General features: G+C 33.4%; 1 protein-coding gene across 1 annotated transcript; it reads left to right on the top strand.

The window, feature by feature from the left end:
* The first annotated feature begins 828 nt into the window (after positions 1-828).
* LOC114334183 (uncharacterized) lies at positions 829-24,394 on the top strand. The gene is made up of 2 exons (XM_028284218.2): positions 829-1,550; positions 23,619-24,394. Exons 1-2 carry the CDS (start codon positions 1,121-1,123, stop codon positions 24,377-24,379), a joined length of 1,191 nt encoding a protein of 396 aa, XP_028140019.1. The 5' UTR covers positions 829-1,120; the 3' UTR covers positions 24,380-24,394.
* The last annotated feature ends 208 nt before the right edge of the window (positions 24,395-24,602 follow it).

Here is a 24,602-nt window from a genome sequence, read left to right as displayed (position 1 = left end):
TTAACTAAAGCCTCGGCTACCAAACTAAGAGTCACGCAGAGAAGAATGGAGCGGTCAATGTTAGGAATAACTCTGCGAGACAAAATCAGAAACGAAGAAATCAGGAGAAGAACAAAGGTGACTGACGTCATCGAGAGGATAGCCAGGTTGAAGTGGAGATGGGCAGGACACGTAGCCAGAATGACAGATGGGCGATGGACGAAGAGGTTATTGGAATGGAGGCCAAGAGAAGACAAGAGAAGCGTCGGTCGACCGCCTACAAGATGGACTGACGACTTAAGAAAGGTAAATAAAAACTGGATGAGGGCGGCGCAGGATAGATGGGGTTGGAAACGAGGGGAGGAGGCCTATGTTCAGCAGTGGACTTTTGAGGCTGGATGATGATGATGTGTTAATGTTTTTTATGATTGGCGATAAAATTTTGATGCACCACGTCAGTAAAAACTCTCTAATCAAACTCGTCTGTTATTCGCCTTGCCCGCTACGCTCGCTCGGCTCATAATATCAGACTCGTTCGATAAAAAGTCACTTTACTGACTATTAAAGTACATAAATAACTATTTAAAAACATTACACAGGTGTAAACAAATTTACTTATACGCATAGTCTTCCGTCGGGGCTCTAACTAGCTTAATTAAATTTTAAAGAAGGAGTTAAATGAATATATTAAAACGTTTTAAAAGACTAAATAAAAATAAAAATAAATCAAGAAAATTGGGAAGTTAAATAAAAAGAAAGTTAAATAAAAACGAAAACTTAAAATGGCTAGAGCTTACTCAATGCCGAAATGATAATCAACTAATACAAAGAATCACTGAATGTCAAGTAACGAAGTGGGTATACAGATTTTTGGAGACGAATAGGCAAGTACATATTTATGAATAATTAGATTATTATAGTATGGCCCAACATGGAACATAGAAATATAATTAAAAAGAAAAATGGAAAAATATGTGCATACTTTGTACTCAAAAACTTTGTGAACTCACCACGTAGACTGTAGACATCACATAATATTTACTTCCCTAATTGACTCGCCCGCGGTAATCTTTAGCAGCCTTGAATTCGTTTACGCAAGAGTGATCATTGACAGTAGTTATCATTAAAGTCATAGTTAAGCATGTCTTGCACACAAATAAAACAGTTAGAAACATTGTTAAGAAAACAACTAACTAAAAAAACTATTAAAAATGTGAATATTAGCAGGCTTACTGAGCCAGGTGAAAACTTTGGTAGTATAATGTACAAACTTGATATTGTATTAAGTAATAATGATAATGGTACCGAAGAGATACTCCAAGCAGTGGCAAAAACCCTTCCAGATACTGAACTCTGGAGGAAAATATTTAATATACAAGTGACTTACACAAATGAAATGGCTTTTTATGAGATAGTTTTGCCTACTTTTCTGGAATTTCAGCGAAGTTTGGGGATTAATGAAGTTATTAACTGTTTCGCTGAGTGTTTAGCAGTAAGAAAAAACCTGCTGGAAAATAGTGATATTATTGATGATGATGCCGTTATTGTTCTTGAGAATCTAATACCTAAAGGTAAGTTGTCTTTGGTTTTCTATCTTTAACAATAGAAGCACCAACATTTTTGCATACCTAGAAGCACCGGAGCGGTCAAGATGAAGGGTATTAGAATTTTCTATCGCCAGTCGTTTTCGTATCGTTTTTTAATTGAAAAGAAAACCTATATTGAGTTAATACCTACTAACAAAAGACATTTAGTTAATTTAAATAAATTATTTAATTATTTAAGCACAATTTATGTAGTAACAAAATTTTTTAATTTTGCTTGTACAAGACCTACACACAATTTTTTACATAGGTATATGACTTTCACATGTTTTATTTTAGTTTTAGTTCCCAGTTTTCCACTTCTTCTTCTTCAGGTGCTTTCTCTGCTACGGAGCTTGGCAATCATCATAGCTATTTTAACTTTTGAGTCAGTAGATCTGAATAGTTGTTTTGAGCTGCATCCAAACCTCAGCCATGAAATTCGTCTTCTTCCGATGCTTCTTCTGCTATCTACCCCTCCTTGAATTATGAGTTATAGGATGCCATACTTCTCGCTCCGCATCACATGTCCGAGATATTGTAGCTTTTGTCACTGCCTTCGTTTATTATTTGATTGAGGTATTGTGTCTCTGATGTGATTCCGTTGATATTTTCCTGCCCTTGGTCAGATGATCTTGTCGTAATTTTTCTGCTAACTGAAGTAGGAAAGTTTGCCCAGATATTTGACAACCAGTAACTTCCTTATACAGAATCCAAGCATTTATTCCTACCATATCTTAGATATTAAAAAAAGCCTACAACGGCCATCTTCTTGAAGCTGATTTGGATGAGCACTACATGGCCATCTGATCTACAACGTCTACTCCGTATTTTGTATGGTTGTAGTAGGTAATGGTTTTAGGTTTGTCCTTTTTGTCTATGCCTTTTTCAATATTGTCTGAGTATAGAGAATTCAGCGCTAGAACGTTTTTGATAATTTTTCTCTGGTACACCTGGTTTCCCTGGTTAGCTCAAGTCTTCGTATATGAAAATTTTTGATTTGTATAATTCCATCTTTTCGTTTTTTATTGACAGAGGAATATCCTTTCTTGCTCGGTTTATTGTTCCAGTACTGCTGGTAGCCTTCTTTGGTAATACTTTTGGATCGTTACATTTCTTCCCTTATTCAAAAATGGACCCATTAGACGGCTAATTACATATTCCCCTAGAAGTTGATTGTCTGGTCGTTGTTCACCTTTCCGTAGGTAAGAAAATCCGTGCAATAAATATTTGGACTAGACATTAGCTGTAAGCCAGAATTTGATTTCAAACTTACCGGGTTTATACGCCATGTACTGGGTGAAGTGACGTCTTGCCTTTGTGGGAAAAAGCTGTTCGTCGATAGATTATTTTAGCCAGTTGTAGGTGTAGCAAAATATACAATTCTCTATAAATAAATTCCATATTGCCGACGCAATAGTCCGTTCTTTAACGGTAAAATATGGCAAAACCTCTAAATTTTAAAGAACCGCTTGGATTGACATGAAATTTGGCATACACATAGCTAACAAGTCAAAGAAAAAAAGTGATATTGTTCCGATATGTGCTTTTGCCCTGGGGGTGCTTTTCACCCCCTCTTGAGGGTGAAAAAATATTCGTCCAAAGTAAGTCAGGAAATGGATAAACTGGATAATTTTAAGTAAATTTTGTTCTACGGAGTTTTTTCACCAAGTCAATACTTTTCGAGTTATTTGGCAGTGAATAGTTCACTTTTTCAACAAAATAACCACGCTTTTAGATGGTTTTTCGCAAATAACTCAAATAGTAAGTATTTTGTCGAAAAAACATTTTTAGTAAAAATATAGCCAGTAAAAAATTTAAAAAAAAATGGTGTATATATCACGTCTCTATACCTAGTAGAAGCAGAGTTATAGCTAATGAAAAGTAGGTTCATATTTGTCAAATTCCAAATGGAATAACTTAACGTGAAATAACCAAAAATGAAGCACATTTCGGGGAAAACTCATTACAACTTATTTAAAGTGTTTAAAAAAAGTTTCATTTTTGTTTTATAAAAAAAATTTCTAGCATCAAAAGTAAACAAGTTACACTCAAAATAAATTTAGTCCCTTTTTGTTTTGATAAAAAAATCGTGAAAATCACCCCCTAATTATTATCTTAAATGAACTTAATCGTTACGACTCCACAAGTTTCGTGATTCGTGTATGTATTGTTTATATGATCTGTAACTTTCATCGGTTCAAAGTCCTTATTATTGAAAGGGCTGTAGTTAAAAGGGGTTGAACGAGTCACTGATCACTAATGTATGCAAATTTTGAAACACCAAATCTTAATCAATTTTTGTCTAACAGAAAAACAAAAAAATACATGATATTCAGAAATCCAATGCTGACTTTTTTGCTTTGCGAGATTTTTGATATCTCTAACAATTTTGAAGTTATTTTGAAAGAAAGCATATTTTTCAAAATTAAAATTTTTGAAAATTTTACTTTGAAACCAAATTTTTTCAAAAACAAGCACTTTGCATGGATGAAACTTACAGATCATATAAACACAACATAAGTAAAATAATTTGTGGAGCGGTAACGATTAATTTCATTTCAGTTGCTAATTAGGGGGTGGTCTTCCCGATTTTTTTTTGCCAAAACAAAAGGGACCAACTTTATTTTGAGCGTAACTTGCTTAAATTTAATGCTAGAACCTTTTTGTAAAAACAGAAATAAAGCTTTTTTTAAACGCTTTAAAAAAGTTAAAATTGGTTTTCCCGAAAAAGCGCTTAATTGTTTGGATATTTTACGTCGAAATATTCTATTTAAAATTTAGTGAATATGAAACTATTTCTCATTGGCTATAACTCTGGTTGTACGAGATCCAGAGTAGGTCTCTGCGTACACCTTTTTTTTTACTTTTTTATAGGCTATATTTTTGCTAAGAACGTTTTTTTTTCGATAAAATACTTACTTTATGAATTATTTCCGAAAAACCGTCTAAAAATGTGGTTATTTTGTTGAAAAATGAACATATTCACTCGCAAATAACTCGAAAAGTGTTGACTTAGCGAAAAAGCTCTATAGAACAAAAGTTACTTAAAATTAGTCAGTTCACCTATTTCCGGACTTATTTTGGACATATATTTTTTCACCCCCAATAGGGGGTGAAAGTCACCTCCAGGGCAAAAGCACACATCGGCACAATATAACTTTTTTTCTTTGACATGTAAGCTATTCGTATGCCAAATTTCATGTCAATCCAAGCGGTTCTTTAAAATTTAGAACAAAAACCGTGAAAGAATGTACTACAAGTGGAAAAGGTACCCCCCGATAAGATAGGCAAAATGCCCTCACTCTAAGAATTCAATCTTTTTAATTTTTTTTGTTCTGTGCAATTAAAAAATGAGATAACGCGGATTTTAGCTCCACCCCCTTACCCCTCCCCCCAGAACCTAGAACGTAGATTCTTAGATTTAATTTTTTTTAGTTGGGTTGCAATTGATTTAAAAATTTCAAAAAATTCACACGTATAACTGAGGCTTTTACAAAACATGTCCATTTTTATGAACCCTTAGGTCGAGTGTACATAACCTCAATTTTTTTTTTAACTTTTTAAAAACCTATAACTTTTTTTTGGAGGGGGCTGCAGGTCCAATTTTTTTTGCATTTTGTGTATTTTATTAAAAGCTATCTCTCTTTTTTTTTCAGATTTTTCCGTCAGGTGCGCCATCTTGAAAAATCCGGAAAACTGTTTTTTTTTTTGGGGTTTTTAGGGATTTTCTCCATTTTATAGACTGCAACATAGATTAACTCAAGATTTTGTTAATAGATTATGTCCGACACCTGATATGAAAAACATTGTATCTCCACTTACAATGTTTTTCAACTATGGCTTAAATAGCATCTATAAACGATAACCTTCAATTTGGTCTAAGAACTTTTATCCTATCTTATGTAATTATAAAGTTATTTAACAAAATAACCTCATTGTAAGTGCAAATTTTTGATCACTGGGTGGAAAAAAACGTTGTAACCAATGTTACAATATTAAAATTTTTTATTATTGATGAAAATTTTTTACTAAAACATTGTAACATGGGATACAATGTTTTTCTCGAAACATTTATTGAGTAAGTTTTTATACCTGCATTGTAAATTGTGATACAAGAAAGCAATGTAGTGGAATATTACGATGAACAACATTGTAAGTCAATATATTCAGGAGGTAAATTCTATATTATTAACTGCTGAGCATAGTAAGCATGCCTCAAATCGTAAAAACTCACATAAATATACTAGTTTAGAATTTGAAACAAAAATAATAACACCTATATCATTCATTGCTGAACTAACTTCTACTGATGAAACTCCGATAATTAATGGTCACAGTGGATTGCACGCTCAAGATACATCGAGAGTGGAAACTTCTACGTGCACCGAAGATACAAGTTCACCATTAGATACGTCTGCTAAGGAAAAACAATACCCTAAGAAGAAAAATCTTGGAAGGAAGAGACAAAGGGATCCTAGTGTTTGGAAAATGAATGTCTTGAAGAAACTGAGGAACTCTGGCCAAGAATATACTGGCAAAACTGGAAAATTATCGGAAATTAGAGAACTGGGACCTGGATGTAACGATAAATGTATCAGAAAATGTAAATGGAAATTATCTGAAACTGAAGACTCGATTTATTTAATAATTTTTGGGCAATGGCTGATCATGACCAACAAAGCGAATATTTATGTAGATTTATGCTCTCAGACAAGAGAGGAAAGTTGCAAAGCTAAAAGAGTCCAGAAGACACTGGACATATAAATATAATTTACAGTTGGCAGAACACCGACTTCAAGTTTGTAAGAAAACATTTTTGGACACTTTTAACATAACAGATATAATATGGTTAACTACACTATTCAAAAAAATTGATAGTCATGAAGGCGGAGGCCGTATACCTGGAGATATGCGTGGTCGCCACAAGAACAGGGCAAATGCTGTAGACGAAAGCACGAAAGTATTAAAAATTCGATTCGTGCGCATATAAACTCTGTTCTAGCAAAAGAATCCCATTACGTAAGGCAAAGAACAAGTAAGATGTATTTTGATGAGTCTTTAACTTTTCCCAAATTGTATTTATAATGAATGGATGTTAGAGAATCACCCATGCGATAAACCAGCCACCAAAAGTCAGTACAGAAACATATTCAATGCTGAGTTTAATATCGGTTTTTTTGCACCGAAAAAAGATATGTGTCTTACTTGCAATCTACATAATACTAAAGCAGAGAAAGACCAAATAGAAAAAGAATATGCTTTACATATTGCAAATAAATGTGTTGCACGTGAAGCCAAAAATCGCGATAAAGAGGTTTCTAAGAAAACAGAAACGGTTGTAACTGCCTGCTTTGATTTGCAAAAAATATTAATTACGCTCCAATCAGAGTATCAAAGGTTATTGTTATGCATGGGATGAAACCACAGGTAAAAAGGGGCCTAATGAAATAAGTAGTGCGCTATTTGATTTTATTAAGAGAAAAGTTGCTGGTGGAGCATTAGAGTTTAGATTTTATTCAGATTGTTGTGGAGGACAAAATCGAAATCGAATAATATTTTTAATGTATATTTATGCAGCTAAGATCATGAATATTAATATTACACACACGTTTTTTGAGGTGGGCCACTCTCAATCTGAGGGTGATTCAATCAATGCACGCCCTTATTGAGCGAAGAAAAAAGAACCAATTGTTTATGTACCACAACAGTGGTATACACTGATAAGGTGTGCTAAAGTCACAGGAAAACCATACGATTTGAAAGAACTAAGTCAAAATGACATCTTGGACTTTAAATCAATGTTAAAGAAAATACCGAATTGGGATTTAGATATAGGTAAACGCCAAGTTTTCTGGTCGAAAATACAATACGTAAAAATATATAAAGGACAACCACATATTATTAGTTTTCAGTACGATCTTATTTCTGATCAATTATCGTTTATAAACTTAGAATACAAACCAAAATCGAGCAAAAGGGCTACCAAATCCAGGAATAAAAATATACACAATTTATGGGAAGTACAAATTCCTTTAACATATAATGGGTTACTTCCCATAACCACTTCAAAATAAAAAGATCTTGTTGCTTTGTGCGCTGGTAAAGCTATACCAGAGCAATATTGCAGTTTTTATTTAAATTTCCCCACTCTCAACTAACGGAATATTCGGATGATGAATCTGAATAAAAGTTTGCAAGGGGTTAATTTTGTTTATTTTCTAATAGAATATAAACTGTTTTATAATTTGTAAATGTTTATTTTGTAATAAATAAATCTAAAAGATATTATTTTATTTACCTACTTCTTGTTAGTATGTATGACGTAAATTCTTAAATATTACTTGTCTGAGCAAAAAAATCACGTTTCAAGTAAAACCAATAAAATAAATTAATTATAATCTCTTTATTTGGATATTTACTGATTAGTTACAATTTATATGTACCGAACCAAAGAAACATACTGTGTTGAAATATCATTGTATGAACCACTTACAATGATTTTCACCTAAAATTCTGAAAAAATTTGCTATTGTAACTCGACCTAAATCAGGACCAGTAATGTTGACAACAATGTGATATGTAAAAGTGAAAAGCTGAGAAAAAGTTATAAAATATGGATTAATAACATTACAAAAAAATATAAAAGCTGACCCAGTAAAAAAATAAAATGTTTTGGAAATTTCTTTAAATCGCTCTCCTGTAAACTAAGCAAAAGTGAGTTACAATGTTTTTCATATCAGGTGTCAGTATAATTTGAAATAAATAAGTATTTTAGGATTATCAAAAATTGGGCAAAATACCTTTAAACCCCCCAAAAACCATGTTTTTTTAAGTTATGTAAGGGTTTTTGCGGGCTTAATGATATTTTTTGAGGTTGATACAGCCTGAAAATATTTTTTATTTTTTTACGTTCTATATGATTTTAAAAAATTAGGACTCACCGCAATTTTAGCCCACTTCCCCTATTCCCCCTCCCCCACAGTCAAAAATGTCAAGTTTTCGATTTTATTTTTTTTTTAGTTGGTTTGAAATTAGATTAAAAATGTTGTTCTGAAGCTATTTCTTTGTGGCATTTTTGTAATTAATTATTCTAAATGGGAAATAAGCCACAATTTAACTAAAAAATTATTTTATTTTCCATCTGTAATGCGATAGAGAGAATTCGATAATCTGTGACGCACTGAAAAAATGGTTTGGGACGATCTATATAAATAAGTCAGATTAAATTAAATTATTAGAAGATTTTTTTACCAAGCAACCTTTTTGTTTAATTTATTAATATTTTGTGTATTTTGACAACGACGTCCGTGGTGGACGTCGAAACGTTAATAAAATCATTTTTTAGTTAAATTGTGGCTTATGTCGCATTTAGAATAGTTAGTACCTAATTATTAAATTATAAATTACAAAAAAATTCACACGCAGAGCTGAGGCTGTTACAGAACGTTTATTTTTATGGACCCGAAGGTCGAGTGTACATATTATAACTTCATTTTTTTTGTTTTTTATTAGGTACGTATAACTTTTTTTGGCGATGGCTGCTAATTTTTTTTTTGTCTTTTGTGTATTTTACAAACCATCTACGTTTGGCTCCTAATGCAAATAGTCCACGCTGTATGCTTGTCCCGTTAGGTAAATTATTCCGATTAATTTTTTTGCACAAACTTACTCAAAAACAGGTACTTATAACAAATCCACAAGGTGCCAGGCAGTACCGCGATCGGAAAATTGTTTAAACATTTTTTTAAACGAATTCAAAAAATCAATTTTTTCACTTCGGACAAATTTGTTTTAGATTCTCTGGATCAAGCTGAGCAAAAAAGGTATCTTGTGATTTTTCTATAAAATTGACTGTTGTCGAGTTACATGCAATTTCAAATTTGAAAAACGCGAAAATAGCCATTTTCAAGGCTTAATAACTCGATTAAAAATTATTATTATGAAAGTCATAAAGTGACTAACTCAAAGCTTAAAGCCCCCCCCCATGCAATAGCCTAAAGAAATTTTTGTCATTATTTTATTGCTAACTATTATTTTAATAATTAAAAATGAGCGCTAAGCATGTATTGAAGCGGCCCGTCCGCGAGAGAGAAATATACAATATTCATTGAACGTTTTAAAAAAATATCGATTGGAAGTCAAAAATACGTTCTAAAAAAATAAAAAAGGAATTTGAGGTTATATGTATTGGACACTCGACCTACACGGGTCTATAAAAAATAGATATATTTTGTAGACGCCTTATAAAAATTTTAAATTAATTGCAACTTTAAACAAAAAAAAAATAGAAAAATTGACGTTTTTGTGGGGGCAGGGGGGGTGGTGTGCTAAAAATGCGATTAATCTTATTTTTTATTCACATATAACGTAAAAAAAATGAAAAAAAATATTCAGGCTGTATCGATCTCAAAAAATAATATCATTAAGCCCGCAAAAACCCTTACATAACTTAAAAAAAACATGGTTTTTGGGGGGTTTAAAGGTATTTTGCCCAATTTTGATAATCCTAAAATACTGATTTGTTTCAAATTATACATAATCTATTAACAAAACCTTGAGTTGATCTATGTTGCAGTCTATAAAATGGAGAAAATCCCTAAAAACCCCCTAAAAAACAGTTTTCCGGATTTTTCAAGATGGCGCACCTAACGGAAAAATCTGAAAAAAAATCAGAGAGATAGCTTTTGATAAAATACACAAAATGCAAAAAAAATTGGACCTGCAGCCCTCTCAAAAAAAAAGTTATAGGTTTTAAAAAAAGTTAAAAAAAAATTTTAGGGTTATGTACACTCGACCTAAGGGTCCATAAAAAATCGACATGTTTTGTAAAAGTCTTAGCTACACGTGTCAATTTTTTGAAATTTTTAAATCAATTGCAACCCAACTAAAAAAAATTAAATCTAAAAATCTACGTTTTTGGCTATGGGGGGAGGGGTAAGGGGGATGGCGAGCTAAAAATCCGCGTTATCTCATTTTTTTCATTGCACAGAACGTAAAAAAATTAAAAAATTGAATTCTGAGAGTGAGGGCATTTTGCCGGGGGGGAGGGGGGGCATCTTAACGGGGGGTACCCATTTATCCGTTGATCATCGCTCAGATCTGGTACTTCTCCTCCGTAATAAGGACCGCATTTTTTCTAGGTAGACATCAACATATTTAACAAGTACCTAATTACACTAAGTACCTACCTGCAAAAGAGAACTTGTAATCCTTAAATAGATATATAGCAAAGTCCTAAATTTTTAAGTTTCTAGAATAACTATGAATAAGTAGTAATACAGAGGGTCAAAAATAGAAAGCAGTCAAAATGACCGCCCTGGTGCTTCTAGGTATGTATATGTTACGGTTAAACTTCGAAAATGGTTAATCTCGACATTAACCGGTTAATCTTGACTTTAACCGAAATGTAATGTTAATGTCGTACGAAATTCAGATATATTGACATTAACAGGTTAATGTCGAGTTTAACTATTCTCCTTGGTTAGTGTTAAATAATGTGTTAGAAAATATTACAACGTTGCTAATTGTATAAAAAATACCTGCTATTTATTCAAACATGACAAACTTCCGTGGCACTTAGAGTTGCATAAAATATTAGCTGCCTTACAGTAGCACTTTTTTGAACCACATTTGGTTTTGCACAATCATCTTTTGTATCCTTGATCACCACATGAGATGAAGTCGCTGCAATCTCACGAAGAGATTTTTCAACAACTTAAACTTTTTCTGTAAAGAGATTTTCTGTGGTAATGTGCCCTTTTCTGTCCCGTTTTTGTAATATATGTTATCTTCGACTGTCGTACCAACGCCTAATATATTCCTTGCATCAGCTCGTCCTCTATCAACATCGGGGACAGGTAATCTAACAGTATCACCAATTTATGCAGGCGGTAATAACTTGTTGGAATTTAGTTTTATTTTCTTTTTGCTTGTTGAAGCAAACCATCTTTTGCTTGAAATCTATTTTTGATAATAGATTTCTTTCGGCAACATATTAGGCACCTTAAATCATTTTTATTATTTTCGTTCATTTCAGCACAACAGTCTGTATGAACAAACATATTGCACGAGATACAGACTCAACCGTTCGAAGATTCAAACTCAAAAACACCACAACAAATTAGGATGTTATTTTTTATAAGATTCTCATTTAACGTTTTGTTAAATTCATTTAAATCTTCAAATGTTCCTCCGACTTCTAGGTTAACTGGAGGAAGAAGATTTACAGAAAACAAGGAATTGCTTTATACTTCGTTTCTTTCATCGATTTCTATCATAACTGGGGGAATAATATTTACAGATGTCTTGGAATGTTAGTTTCGTTTGGTACTTCATATTTGTCAGCGACTTCTGTGATAACTGGAGGAATAATGTTTACAGAAGAGCTAAATTTGTCATTTTCATTTGGTTTGTTTGAACTGGTTATAAAAGTTGTACCTGTAAGTAATAAAGAAACGAATAATTAATAACAATAATTATTTACTACCCATAGCTTTACAATTTACCTGTAGTAGTTCTCTTATAATTTTTATGAGAGCCTGATGAATTTGTTCCAGCAACTTTGCTATTATTGACACCTTCTGCACTATTTATTTCATGTAATAAATATTGAAGATCTTCTTCTGTATCTATTTCATTAATACAGTCCTTTGGAAAGATATAATCCGGTAGACCAATTTTAATTTTTGACCCAAACATTGCTTCGTAGGGAGACTGTTTTATAACTGCATGAAAGGCCCTGTTTTTCATTAATTGAATAAATTTAAGGCCTTTAGACCATTTATATGTATGATTTGTTTGCATCCACGTTATTAGCATATCCTGAATGTCACGATTAGCCCTTTCGACGATTCCTTGAGACTGACTATGCCGGGGCTTTCCATGAACAATTTTTAAATCAGGCCACATATTTTTCAGTTCATTTATCAGCCGAAATCACGGCCATTATCAGATTGGAGTATTGAAGGTGCTCCAAAAATACAGAAAATTTCTACCAAATGTGTAGCTACTTCATCTGCCTTCTTTGAAGTTAAATATCTTAATTGCACGAATTTTGTAAGGTGGTCCTGATATACAAAGATGAAACGAAATGGTCCATCAGCTTCGGATTGCATGTCGATCAAGTCAACTTGACACCGACTATTCATTTCAGAAAATATCATAGGTTTTACAACAAGGCCTTTTCTTTTTGAACTTGAGTTTTTGCTGACAGGGTATGAAAAATTTTAAAAAAAGTGTTACTACCAAATTGTGTTATATTTTTGTATTTATCATTTTAAAAAATTGAACATTCTTGTTCTTCCTCCATGGCCAATACTTAAATGTGCTTCATAAAGGATATCAAATAATTCCTCTTTTTTACATAATATAAAAATTTTTCCTTACCTTCTTGCAAAGGAGCAATAAGTTTGAATTCATTTGCCACACTCACTACATCGTATTTGGCCCAACGTCGATATGACAACGCTGTTTTCTTAGCTTGTCGTTTTGCTTCTTTCATTTGATTACAAACTAAATCATATTTTTCACGAGATAAATAAGCACTGTTGTCATCCCTTTTTGTGGAAATAATTGTATCAAGATTCTCGTAAAACCGGTCTTTAAATTCATTGGACATATTGAATACTTAAATTTTCACTTTCAAATAAGTATACTTCTTGCACGAATGCCACTTGATTACGCAACAAAACAATGTGAACTTTAACAACACACATGTGCTAATGTCGAGATTAGCCGGTTAATGTCCGATTGAAGGCCGAATATCGTTTATCTTCGGACATTAACCAACTAGACTGGTTAATCTCGATATTAACTGGGTAATATTGAGATTAACCTGATTTCGGACGTTAACCGTAACATATATATTAACACATCTCAAAAAGTAATTACACTAAGTACCTGTAAAGGAGGAACTATAATCCTCAAGTAGATCTAGGAAAAGTCCTAAATTATCAACTTTCTAAAACAACTAGGAATAAGTAATACAGAGGGTCAAAAATAGAACGCAGTCAAAATGACCGCTCTGGTGCTTCTAGTGTTAATATGTATAGCAGACCCGAGGTTTACTTTTTATGTTTCGTGTTTTTAAATTTTGAACACCCTGTCTGTGGCTCAGTGGTGAGAGAGCGTACCTTTGGATCGAAGGATTGTGAGTTCAAATCACAGCTGGCTAGAAAATGTTTCTTCATTAAAAATTATTTAATGAAAATAATTTCTACTCTGGTTGAATCGGTACTCACCGGAGGGACAGCAGAAGTTTGGATGCAATTAGCGTCTCTTTGTGTTTGTAAAGACAATAAAGTCGACTTAACTATGTAAGAAGACATTTATTCAACACACATACTACACGTTATACTATCATATGATTGCGAAATCAACTGAACCATGCCAATGGTCTTAGTTGTCAAGGCATTTACCTAAACTAACTAAAAAATATTGATTTTCTTATTGATCAAAAATTATAAGTTAAAAAGTAAATAACGTCTAACTAAAGCATTGAAATGGCACATGGGACTACTCGTATCTCACTAATCTTTTTATGTTAATGGTTCTAGATAAAAGAGCGGAAATATGAAATACAGCATTTTACTTCCTTAAGGTACTATCTATTTTTTTATTATTTAGAGTCATCTAGATTTTTCTCTCTTGCGGTAATTACTTCTTTATAATATGCTATAATTTTTCGATTCTTTTATTTTTCAATGATTCAGAATCAATAATAAATTCCTCCAGTGTAAGCATCTGTTAATTTTTTGGGATTCACACCCAGTTATCACCATGAAATTATTACGTAGTCTCTGCTCCTATGTAACTGTTAAGTTCTCAATTCTCTATATTTTTTTTCAGTATTGTTGGTTTTAATATCTTCGCCCTATATACACACACCGGCAAAATTAGCCGAACACCTTAAAAATGGGACATGTTTGATGTCTTGAATTTCCTAAACCACTGGTCCGATTTGAATGATTCTTTTAGTATGTTATAGCCTTATTATTTATGAATATCGTTGTAAAAATATTGTTGCTAGACAGGTAAATATCATTTTATACCGGGTGTACCAAGCATACTGTGTTTTTTTCTTAAAGTTTGGAACACCCTGTGGAATATTCTAGCATATGTAAAATATTAAAATTAATACTCGATTGTAGACTTAGGCCTTCTTAACATTTTCCTTTTTGATTCATTTACTTACGTAAGACAATAAAAAAGTTATGTGCGTTAACAACTATCCATGTTTTTCATCAATAAATCCTCATAGTAGGGGAGGAAAGTATACTAAATTTGCAGTTACTCGAGCGTTATGGGGACCTATTGGATTGTGAAGAGTATGTGCTAAAATCAGAAAAAGGTTAAGTTAAGTTTTCCATAAAGTGGGGGACTTTTCATTTTTTAATTTAATTTTCTATTTGAAACAATCATTTTTCTCCGATTATAGCGCTATCTATCCATAACTCGAAAAAATGTGTAGAATAAAAGTTGCTTATTTTTACGTAAAGAATCCAAATCTGAAATAAAAATTGGGGGCTCCTATTTAAGATTTTAAATTAAATCCCTCACCCCACCTCCGTGGAGGCTCGTGACACCCACGGAGAGGGGTGGGGGTAAATTAAAAATTATATTAAAATTTTTAAAAACCCTGCGATATTTCGCGAAATGAACATAAGATCGCAAAACTGCAAAATACACCTATTCAATATTTTTCAAAAATCCACCGAATAGCATCAAACACGACCCCCACGGAGGTGGAGTGGGGGGTTACTTTAAAATCTTAAATAGGAGCCCCAATTTTTATTGCAGATTTGGATCCTTGACGTAAAAATAAGCAACTTTTATTCGCAACATTTTTTCCAATTATGGATAGATATAGCCTATATTTCCTATAGTCGGAAAAAAGATTGGTGGAAAATTAAATTAAAAAATGGAGAGCCTCACAATTTATGGAAAACTTAACTTAACTTGTTTTGGTTTTAGCACCCACTCTTCACAATCCAATAGGTTCCCATAACGCTCGAGTAACTGCAAATTTAGCATACTTTCCTCCCATACTATGAGGCTTTATTGATAAAAAGCATGGCTAGTTGTTAAAGCACATAACTTTTTATTTTCCAACATAAGCAAATGAATCAAAAAAGAAAATGTTAAGAAAGCTCAAGACTACAATCGAGTTTTAATTTTAATGTTTTATATATACTAGAATAATGCACAGGGTGTTCCGAACTTTAAGGAAAAAACACAGTATGATTGTAACACCCGGTATAAAATGACATTTACCTGTCTGGCAACAATATTATTACACCGATATTCTTAACAAACAAGGCTATAACATACTAAAAGAATCACTCAAATCGAACAACAGGATTAGGAGATTCGAGACATCAAACATGTCCCATTTTTAAGGTGTTCAGCTAATTTTGCCGGTGTGTGTATTATGTAATGCTAACTACTCCTTTTGCTTTATGTACTTAAACCATTAGTGTGCATATTTTATGTATTCAAGTAAAAAATTAATAAAAGACAAATAATTGTCGCAAAATACATATTATAAATTTACATAAAGATAAATATAACCTATCTTATTTTTTCTTAATTAGTGGATTCTCACTTAATTTTTGATCAAGAGAACAAGACAAAGGAGTTAGATAAATAATAACAAAAGATTATTACAAATGAATCAATTTTATTGAAATAAAACAAAATAAAGGAAAGAAAAAAATATGGACCCCTCTTTGGTTTTAAAATTTAAGAATGTGTCCAGTTAAATAGTAAAAAAAGGTTTATATTTTAAATACCTTTGTTGTATATCCTGTCCTTGATTCTTTGAAGATGTTCAAGTCACTCCACTAATCTGTCAATTTACAATTTAACAACCACAGGGATAGTAAAACTTTGATTTTCTTCATGAAAATTTCAAGGAAACTCACAAAACATTACAATCGGCCTTAGTATGTTGACCTTCTCAGAAACTTTAAAATTATCCTGCTCATATTGACGGTTAAATCAACTTTCAACTAATTGAATAACTTCTAATTAAAAAAGTCATAGAAAAGTAAGAACTTCAAGTTGTATACTGGTATAAAATCGTTTATTAAAAAACTTCATAAAATGTCGTGCAAAACGTTTCTAATTCAGAACATCTTCAGTGCATTCTGCTAAGTAATTGTAACTAGCACACTGTTTAAAGTGGTAACTTCATAATATATGGTATACATGTTAAATTTTATGACAATATGGTGACTACCAGTCGATGTTATAAGATTAAATTAAGTACATGCTTAAAGGGCAACATGCTTTTCTGCTCGAAAAAACTAGGTACTTGCCAGTTCAATGGGCACAGACCAACTGACCAACTTGAAGTTTTTACTTCTGTATGAGTTTTTTAAACTATGGTATACAGCCAAATATTGGGATTTTCCCATTAATTCTAATTAACTTCTTGAAGTATTCAGTACGATTATTAGCACCTAAGTTATAACTGCTTAGAGGAAAGAAGTTAGGTAGTGTATTATACATTAATAATTAACCGGCTTTTTGTCTGAAAGCGGCAAACGGCGCCATGGTCTTGACTGTAGGTACCAGCGGCACTTTCCGGTGGCTAGCAAGCCACGAAGAGGAACAAACTTCCAACACTACATGCTACTTCTAATCTCTACTTAGAATAAGTTGCCCGGCTTCGCTACTTAGAGCGAGCCGGCGAAAAAACAACTTTTCTTCTTTCTACATTCTACATTCTACTAGGGATCTTAAGTAAAACTTCTCCAAGTGAAAAGCCAACTTAGAATGAATCTTCAACCTTGGACAGTTTACCTGTCGGCCGATTCTCCCTACCACAATCTCCCATAGCATTATTCTTTGACCAATCAATTGCAAACAAAAACCTCTGCCTTTCCACTAACGAATAAAAAAATTTAAAGTATATTTTTAATCATACCTACCACACTGCCATGTAAATATTTGACCAATCAACAGAAATAAACAAAATACATCGTAAGTTTTCCAATTCACACGAAACTGCTGAGTTTACTACAAACCAGTTTTGGTTCTGAGTATAAAAGGGGCTCCACACTCTCGGCGAAGTTACTTCGCCAAAGTTGACCGAAGTTCGAAGTATCCTCTCTACACACTCCTTCGAAGTGCGATACCGACAAAGAGCGGTGCGATACCGACAAAGATCCCTTTGACCAGACCGACAGAGAATGGAAGTAGAACGAAGTGAGGCAAAGTTACACAAGGTGGCCGTCTACACTCTCGTACTTGTTGAACCTCGATCGACTTCGGCGAGAGTGAAGTGCGGGCTTATAAATCATTTCAACTCTAAAACGGGCTCCGCACTCTCGGCGAAGTTACTTCGCCAAAGTTGACCAAAGTCCGAAATTACTCTCTACACACTCGTTCTACTTTGCGAGGAACACATTCAAGCGGTGCGATACCGACAAAGATACCTTTGACTCGGACGCGGAAGACCGACAGATTTCGGAAGTAGAACGAAGTTAGGCAAAGTTAGACAAGGTGGCCGTCTACACTCTCGTACTTAGTGAACCTCGATCGACTTCGGAGAGAGTGTGGACGGCGTATAAAATAAAGATTATGGAAATAACCACTCGACTTAATTATGCAGGATATCCTTTGAAAACACGCGGCATTTAACGTTTCTTACGATGACATGGAGCACTCAAAGATACAATATAAGGCTTAATGGATATTCATATACACATCTTAATTCCCAAGAAACTGAATTCAGATATCAAATGCAACAATGTGTGAGAAAACTAATGGTTCTTAACAAAGTCAATCACGTATTCCTTCAATATCTACATGACCAACCAGCTTCAGTGTTTTACGATGGATTTACCAACACAAGCGTTAAACTCTTTTTGGCTTCCGAGGGACTTCCCACTAAGACAGAAGATCTACGACAAATTTTGCTAGACTTCAACAATGCCTATGGAATTGGTCCAGATGAGGTGGAAGCTGATCTTAATGCTTATAGGTCCTTTATCACTTCTGAAAGAATTATACACCTGCAAAAATCAAGGGAATGTCACCGAAATTACTATTCCGCTGCCTCTCCAAAACGAAATTTTTAAACATCACGACGTGTTTTGGGGGACTAGAATCCTCAAATTGTTTTAGTGATAACAACTTTAGCATGGTTCTGATTAATATTCGTTCTATAAGATACAAAACTGATGAATTGTTTTTGTTCCTAGAGGAATTAGGATTTCCTCGGGTAGTTGCGGTTACAGAGCACTGGCTTGAAGTCAACGAGCCTTTTTTTGTAGATAAATACACCACGATTGCTAGGTATGATCGTCCAAGCTCAGCTTATGGGGGGACACTAATTCTGTCTACGAGTAATGATTTTTCTTTGGTAACAAAATATGACTTTCTGTTACGTGAAGCCTCCTTTGAGTATTCCTTAGTTTACAATAAGAATCTTAATCTTTATATTATTTGCATTTATAGATCACCTGCATCTTCCGTGGAACTATTTTTTCAGAACCTGCTAAATTTGTTAGATGACCTGCCCCATAAAAGTAGAAAAATTTTATGAGGGGACTTTAACATTGATTATGCTGCTGCTTGTGCTACACAAACATCCTTGGTCAGCATATTTGAATCGTATGGTCTAACAATGCACGTTGATTCTCCTACAAGGATTACAAACACTTCATCTATCATAATTGATTATACTGTCTCAGATTTCTCACCCCTTGATGTCCATTCTACAATTATTAATGCTGGACTATCTCATCATGAAGCAGTTTATACGAAGTTTAATATCTCCAGCAAACCCTCCTCGAAAACCCGACGTTTAGGCAGGATTTTTTCCACCCGGAACTTTCGTAAATTCCAAAATTTATGCTTAATCTCTGAGTGGCGCTTTCCTGCCATCGACATGGATAATAATTTCAGTGAATTCTTAGATAAGCTAATCTGTATCTTCAATAAAGCATTTCCTTTAATTGAAATTAAGCGAAAACATCGCAAACCCTGGACTACTAAAGGTATCCGAATATCTTCCAAGAATATGCGTTCTCTTCTCTATATCAAGAAATTTACTACCAACGTCCCTATCACTGAATGTATCACCAAGTACAGGGCAACCTATCTTAAACTTATAAAATCAGCTGAAAGAGTCTACTACCAGAACCGTCTGGGAAGCTCCAAAAGTGTTGCAAAAGAAACTTGGTCCATAGTAAACGATCTTCGAAATAAAACCCACACTGCTCAAACATTTTCCCTTCCAGACCCTGAAAATCTAAATGAATACTTTGTTAATGTGAGTAAAAATATTACATCAACTATTTTGCCACAACAAGATCCCATTTCCCATCTCTCTAATTCAAGAAAGGTCTCGAATTCATTCTTTATAAAACCAGTCGATAAATCTGAACTGATCCAAACAATCAATAGTATCAAAAGCAAATCCTCCTGTAGTACTGATGGTCTATCGATAAAAATTTTTTCTAATCTTCCAGAAAATTTGTTAGAAGTCCTCATCTCACTAATTAATGATTCTTTTGAGAAAGGTAAATTTCCAGAGTGCCTGGAGACAGCCATCATAAGGGTGGTAAAATATCTAATACCTGCAATTATAGACCTATTGCACTACTACCGGTACTCTCCAAAATTATTGAGAGCCTCATAAAAGCCCGACTTATGTCCTTTCTAGTTGAAAACAACATTTTATCACAAAATCAGTTCGGCTTTTTAAATAATAAATGCACCACTGATGCCATGTTTTCTGTACTACATGACGTTTATCAAGCACTGAACAATAATTTTCACACTGCACCGTTTTTTGTGACTACGCCAAAGCTTTTGATTGTGTAAATCACATTTTGATAAAAAAACTAAATTTCTACGGAATTCGAGGCATTTCTTTAGATTGGTTCAAATCTTACTTGGATGATAGGAAACAACTGGTTAGAGTAAATGGTACAGACTCTAGTCTCAAAAACATTGTATGTGGGGTACCTCAAGGTTCAGTATTGGGTCCTCTACTTTTCCTTATCTTTATTAATGACATCACTAATTTAAAAATCGATGGGAAAATCTTTCTTTTTGCTGACGATACCAGTATCACTTGGAGCAACTCAAATATTGCAACTCTCCATGCTACTATAACTTCTGATCTACTTAAAATAAAAACCTGGTCTGACTCAAATTTACTCTCGTTTAACGTAGGTAAAACAGTAGCATTGTCTTATAAAGGAGCTCTTCAACTCTTACCTCTTAATAACAGCCAGATCAGTACCGTTGATTCTGTAAAATTTCTTGGTATTTTTTTAGACAGCAACCTTAAATGGTCCCTCCATATCGATTTGTTACGGAAGAAACTCTCTTCAGCTTGCTATGCCATAAGATCTGTTTCGAATGAACTCAATTTAGCATCTTCCAAAATAATATATTTTCTTTGTTCGAGTCACATCTTCGTTATGGTCTTTCTTTTTGAGGTTCTGGTACAGCTGCCCAATTCGATGTTATTTTCAAATTACAAAAAAGAGCAATAAGATACCTGTTTGCCCGCAGAAGAACAACACATTGCAGAAGTTACTTCAAAGATCACGGAATTTTAACCTTTCCATCTTTGTATATTTAAAAACTGTTTGCTTAATTCGTAAACATCTACATATATTTCCACCAAGACCTAATCATGACTACTTTACGAGAAATTCTACGTTTGACGTCTATTTGCCGACCCCGTCCTCAGAGTTAGTAAAGAAATCGATATTATATTCCGCAAAAAAAATGTACAACCATCTCCCTCTACAACTAAAATCTGCACCATGTTTCCCCAAATTCCGTAAACTTACCTACCTATCTGAAAGACCGTATTATTCAGTAGAAGATTTTTTTAGTCAATAACTAAGAAATTGCAGTGTACCCTTTGCACAAGTAGTATTTTTATTATTTTTTTATCTGTATTTGGGTGTCATATGCAGCAGCTTAACTTGTTAACTTTTAAACCTTTTTTTATTAATTGTTAGGTAGACTATGCATTTGCAATTTATTTAAATTTTTGCAATTGATTATTTCTGTTTTAACTTCATTATTATTATAATTATTTAAATATATTGACGATTTATGTAATTTTAGTAAATTGGATTGTTACTGTTTTGTTTTTTGACTATTTATAAGCTTTGTCGATAAAATTGTAAAATTTTTCATGGCAATAATGGTAGGGGAGCCCAAGCGGGGATTTTTGCAGTTACTCGAGCGCGTCAGATTAGCATATTGTAGAAACCTGGTACCCTGCAGATGTACCTCTACCATACATTGGCTCTTAACACAGGGGAGTTCGTTAAGCGGGGCCCGAAAAAAAAATCTATCCTTAAAAATACTCGAAATTGTCAGATTAAGATAAGGTAAGTTAAGTAAATGCAAAATAGTGTATATTTCAAAAATCTGACGATTTGAGCCGGGCGTAAGGAAATGGGTGAGTCCCACAGTTTCACAAGGAAAAAGTGAATATTTCGCGAAATAAATGACATCGAAAAACTAAAAAATATGTGCTCAATATATTTTAAAAATCTATCAAATGATACCAAACACGACTTCCCACGGAGAGGGTTGGGGGGTAAATTTAATATTTTAAATACGAATCCCGCGATATTTCGCGAAATGAACATCAGATCGAAAAACTGTAAAATACACTTATTCGATACTTTTAAAAAATCTATCGAATGGCACCAAACACGACCGCCAAGAAAATGGGGTGGGGGTTACTTTAAAATCTTAAATAGAAGCCCCCATTTTTTATTGCAGATTTGGATTCCTTACGTAAAAATAAGTAAGTTTTATTCGAAATATTTTTTCGAATTATGAATAGATGGCGTTATAATCGGAAAAAACAATTATTGGAAATGGAAAATTAAATTAATAAATGGCAAGTGCCCACAAAAATGGAAAACTTTACTTAACTTTTTTTGGTTTTAGGACCTACTCTTCACAATCCAATAGGTCCCCATAACGCTCGAGTGACTGCACATTTAGCATACTTTGCTCCCCTACCATAAAGCATATTATTTCTATTCTATTCTATAATATTGGGAGCGATCTATCTGGTGAATACAGGATGGGACAGCAATATTTTATACGAAAATAAAAATTACTGGTTTCTTGATGTGGTGGAATTGTCGTGACTTTGATACTGTTTCAACAGGTAGAACATATACTTTCGAAGGAATAAGAGAGTTTATATAGCTAGGCTCACCAATCAAACAAAGTAATACAGTGACTGCAGAAATTAACAGACGTATATATCTAGCGAATAGAGCATATTATTATGGATTAAAGAAATTTTTAACATAGTCACAAAAAGACGAAAATATTGATATATAGAACTCTTATCAAGACCGTCCACATTTACCCGTCAGAAACGTGGACGATGACAAAAAGCCATTAAGAACATTGGGGCTGAACAGAAAATTCTCAGAGGTATGTATAAAGGATTTCAGGAAAACGGATTATGCCATCGGCGCTAGAATTTTGAGCTTACCGTCTTTTTAGTTAAACTAGTATATCTGAGTATATCTAAAGTCGTCGAAACGCATTTATAACCAAAGATCGGATGGAGTGAGGAGAAGTGACAGGCCCAAGTCACGAGTTAAGGACCACTTGGAAAACGACTATCGAGTGTTAAGAGTACGAAATTGGAAAACTAAGGCGAACGATAGAAATAAATGGAAACTGATCCTAGGCTGGCAGACAAGTCAATACCCATCATGTTTTTTACAGGCAATGATGACAACCCGGTTATTGTTGTCATCAACTTGGCATAATATTTATCCTAAACTTTTTCTTGTCCACAATTTCTCTTCCTTGCTCCCTCTTAACACCAATTATTAGTTAAATTAAGAGGTTGTAATTATTTTGGAAATTATTTTATTCAAAAAGTAATTTTTTAATTTTTGTGTAAGAGTGTGGACAGATAAATATAGTGGGATTGAAAATAGAGATGAAACTTAAACTTTTATATAAGTAGCTTAATTTAAACTTAAATAAAGAATCTATAGATAATCTGATTTTGATTCTATTTTTGTATTACAGGTTATAACAATATCGATAGGTTCAAAGGATTCGATTTGAATACTACAAAAATTATTCTGAAAGACATTGCCCATTTACATGCCGTTGCTTTATCTCTGAAATTAAAAGATCCTAAAACATTTGACGAAAAAGTTAAAAAGTACTGCCATGTGTATGAAGTTCCAAAGGAGCATAATACGAATAATGGATTTTTGAAAGCACTGATAGCGGAAAATGAAGAGTGTCGTCAGTATGTATCAAGAATTCATGGTTGGGGAGAAATCGCTAAGTCTCCACCCAGAGAACCATTTGCGACTGTAGTACACGAAGATTTGTGGACGAATAATACTATGCAGAAGTTTGAAAATGGACAGCCCATTGGAAACAAACTAGTTGACTTACAAATTTATGAGTATGGATCTCCAGCAGCTGACGTGTTTTTCTTTATTTTCTCTAGTATTCCCTTAGAAGTACTAAAACGACACTTAGACGATCTACTTCATTTTTATCACGAAAGCCTAACAAGTTTACTTAAAAAACATAAATGTGATTTGAAATTTTCTTATGATCAGTTTTTAGAAGAAATGGAATTTGTTTCCGCCTATGAGTTCGGCCATGCACTTCTCTTCCACATTATAGCTGTAAATGGGAAAAAAGGAGGACGCGAATCTTCTGAGGAGATACCTTCTGAAGATAAGTTTCTTAAGTATATTTCTCAACCAGTAAAAGAAAAAGCGTGGTATATGGTTAAAGAATGTGTTAAAAGAGGATGGTTAAAATAAAAAACAAATACAAAATGTATTTTTTTTACAAACCTTATTCCATAGTGCAATTATTTTCTGTTTTATTATTTCTATTATATCTTTTCCATCTACTCCAAACTTGCTTAGTGCTATAGGAATTCTGATTCTTTATCTTATTATGACTTATAACCCTCCAATTTCCAATTCGATTAAAGTAAGTCACAGGGTCGTCGATCATTTGGAACTGATATTTAAATTGTCC

The sequence above is a fragment of the Diabrotica virgifera genome, chromosome 1 (assembly GCF_917563875.1).
Source record: "Diabrotica virgifera virgifera chromosome 1, PGI_DIABVI_V3a".
NCBI classification, from domain to species: domain Eukaryota; kingdom Metazoa; phylum Arthropoda; class Insecta; order Coleoptera; family Chrysomelidae; genus Diabrotica; species Diabrotica virgifera.
The sequence above is the reverse complement of the archived record's forward strand: the minus strand, read 5'-3'. Positions and strand labels throughout refer to the sequence as shown.

What these genes read in the sequence shown, in the direction of transcription:
- LOC114334183 (XM_028284218.2), top strand. Translation starts at nt 1,121, where the DNA reads ATGTCTTGCACACAAATAAAACAGTTAGAAACATTGTTAAGAAAACAA. An exon ending in TGAGAATCTAATACCTAAAG is followed by an intron (nt 1,551 to 23,618) that starts GTAAGTTGTCTT and finishes TTTGTATTACAG; the next exon opens with GTTATAACAATATCGATAGG.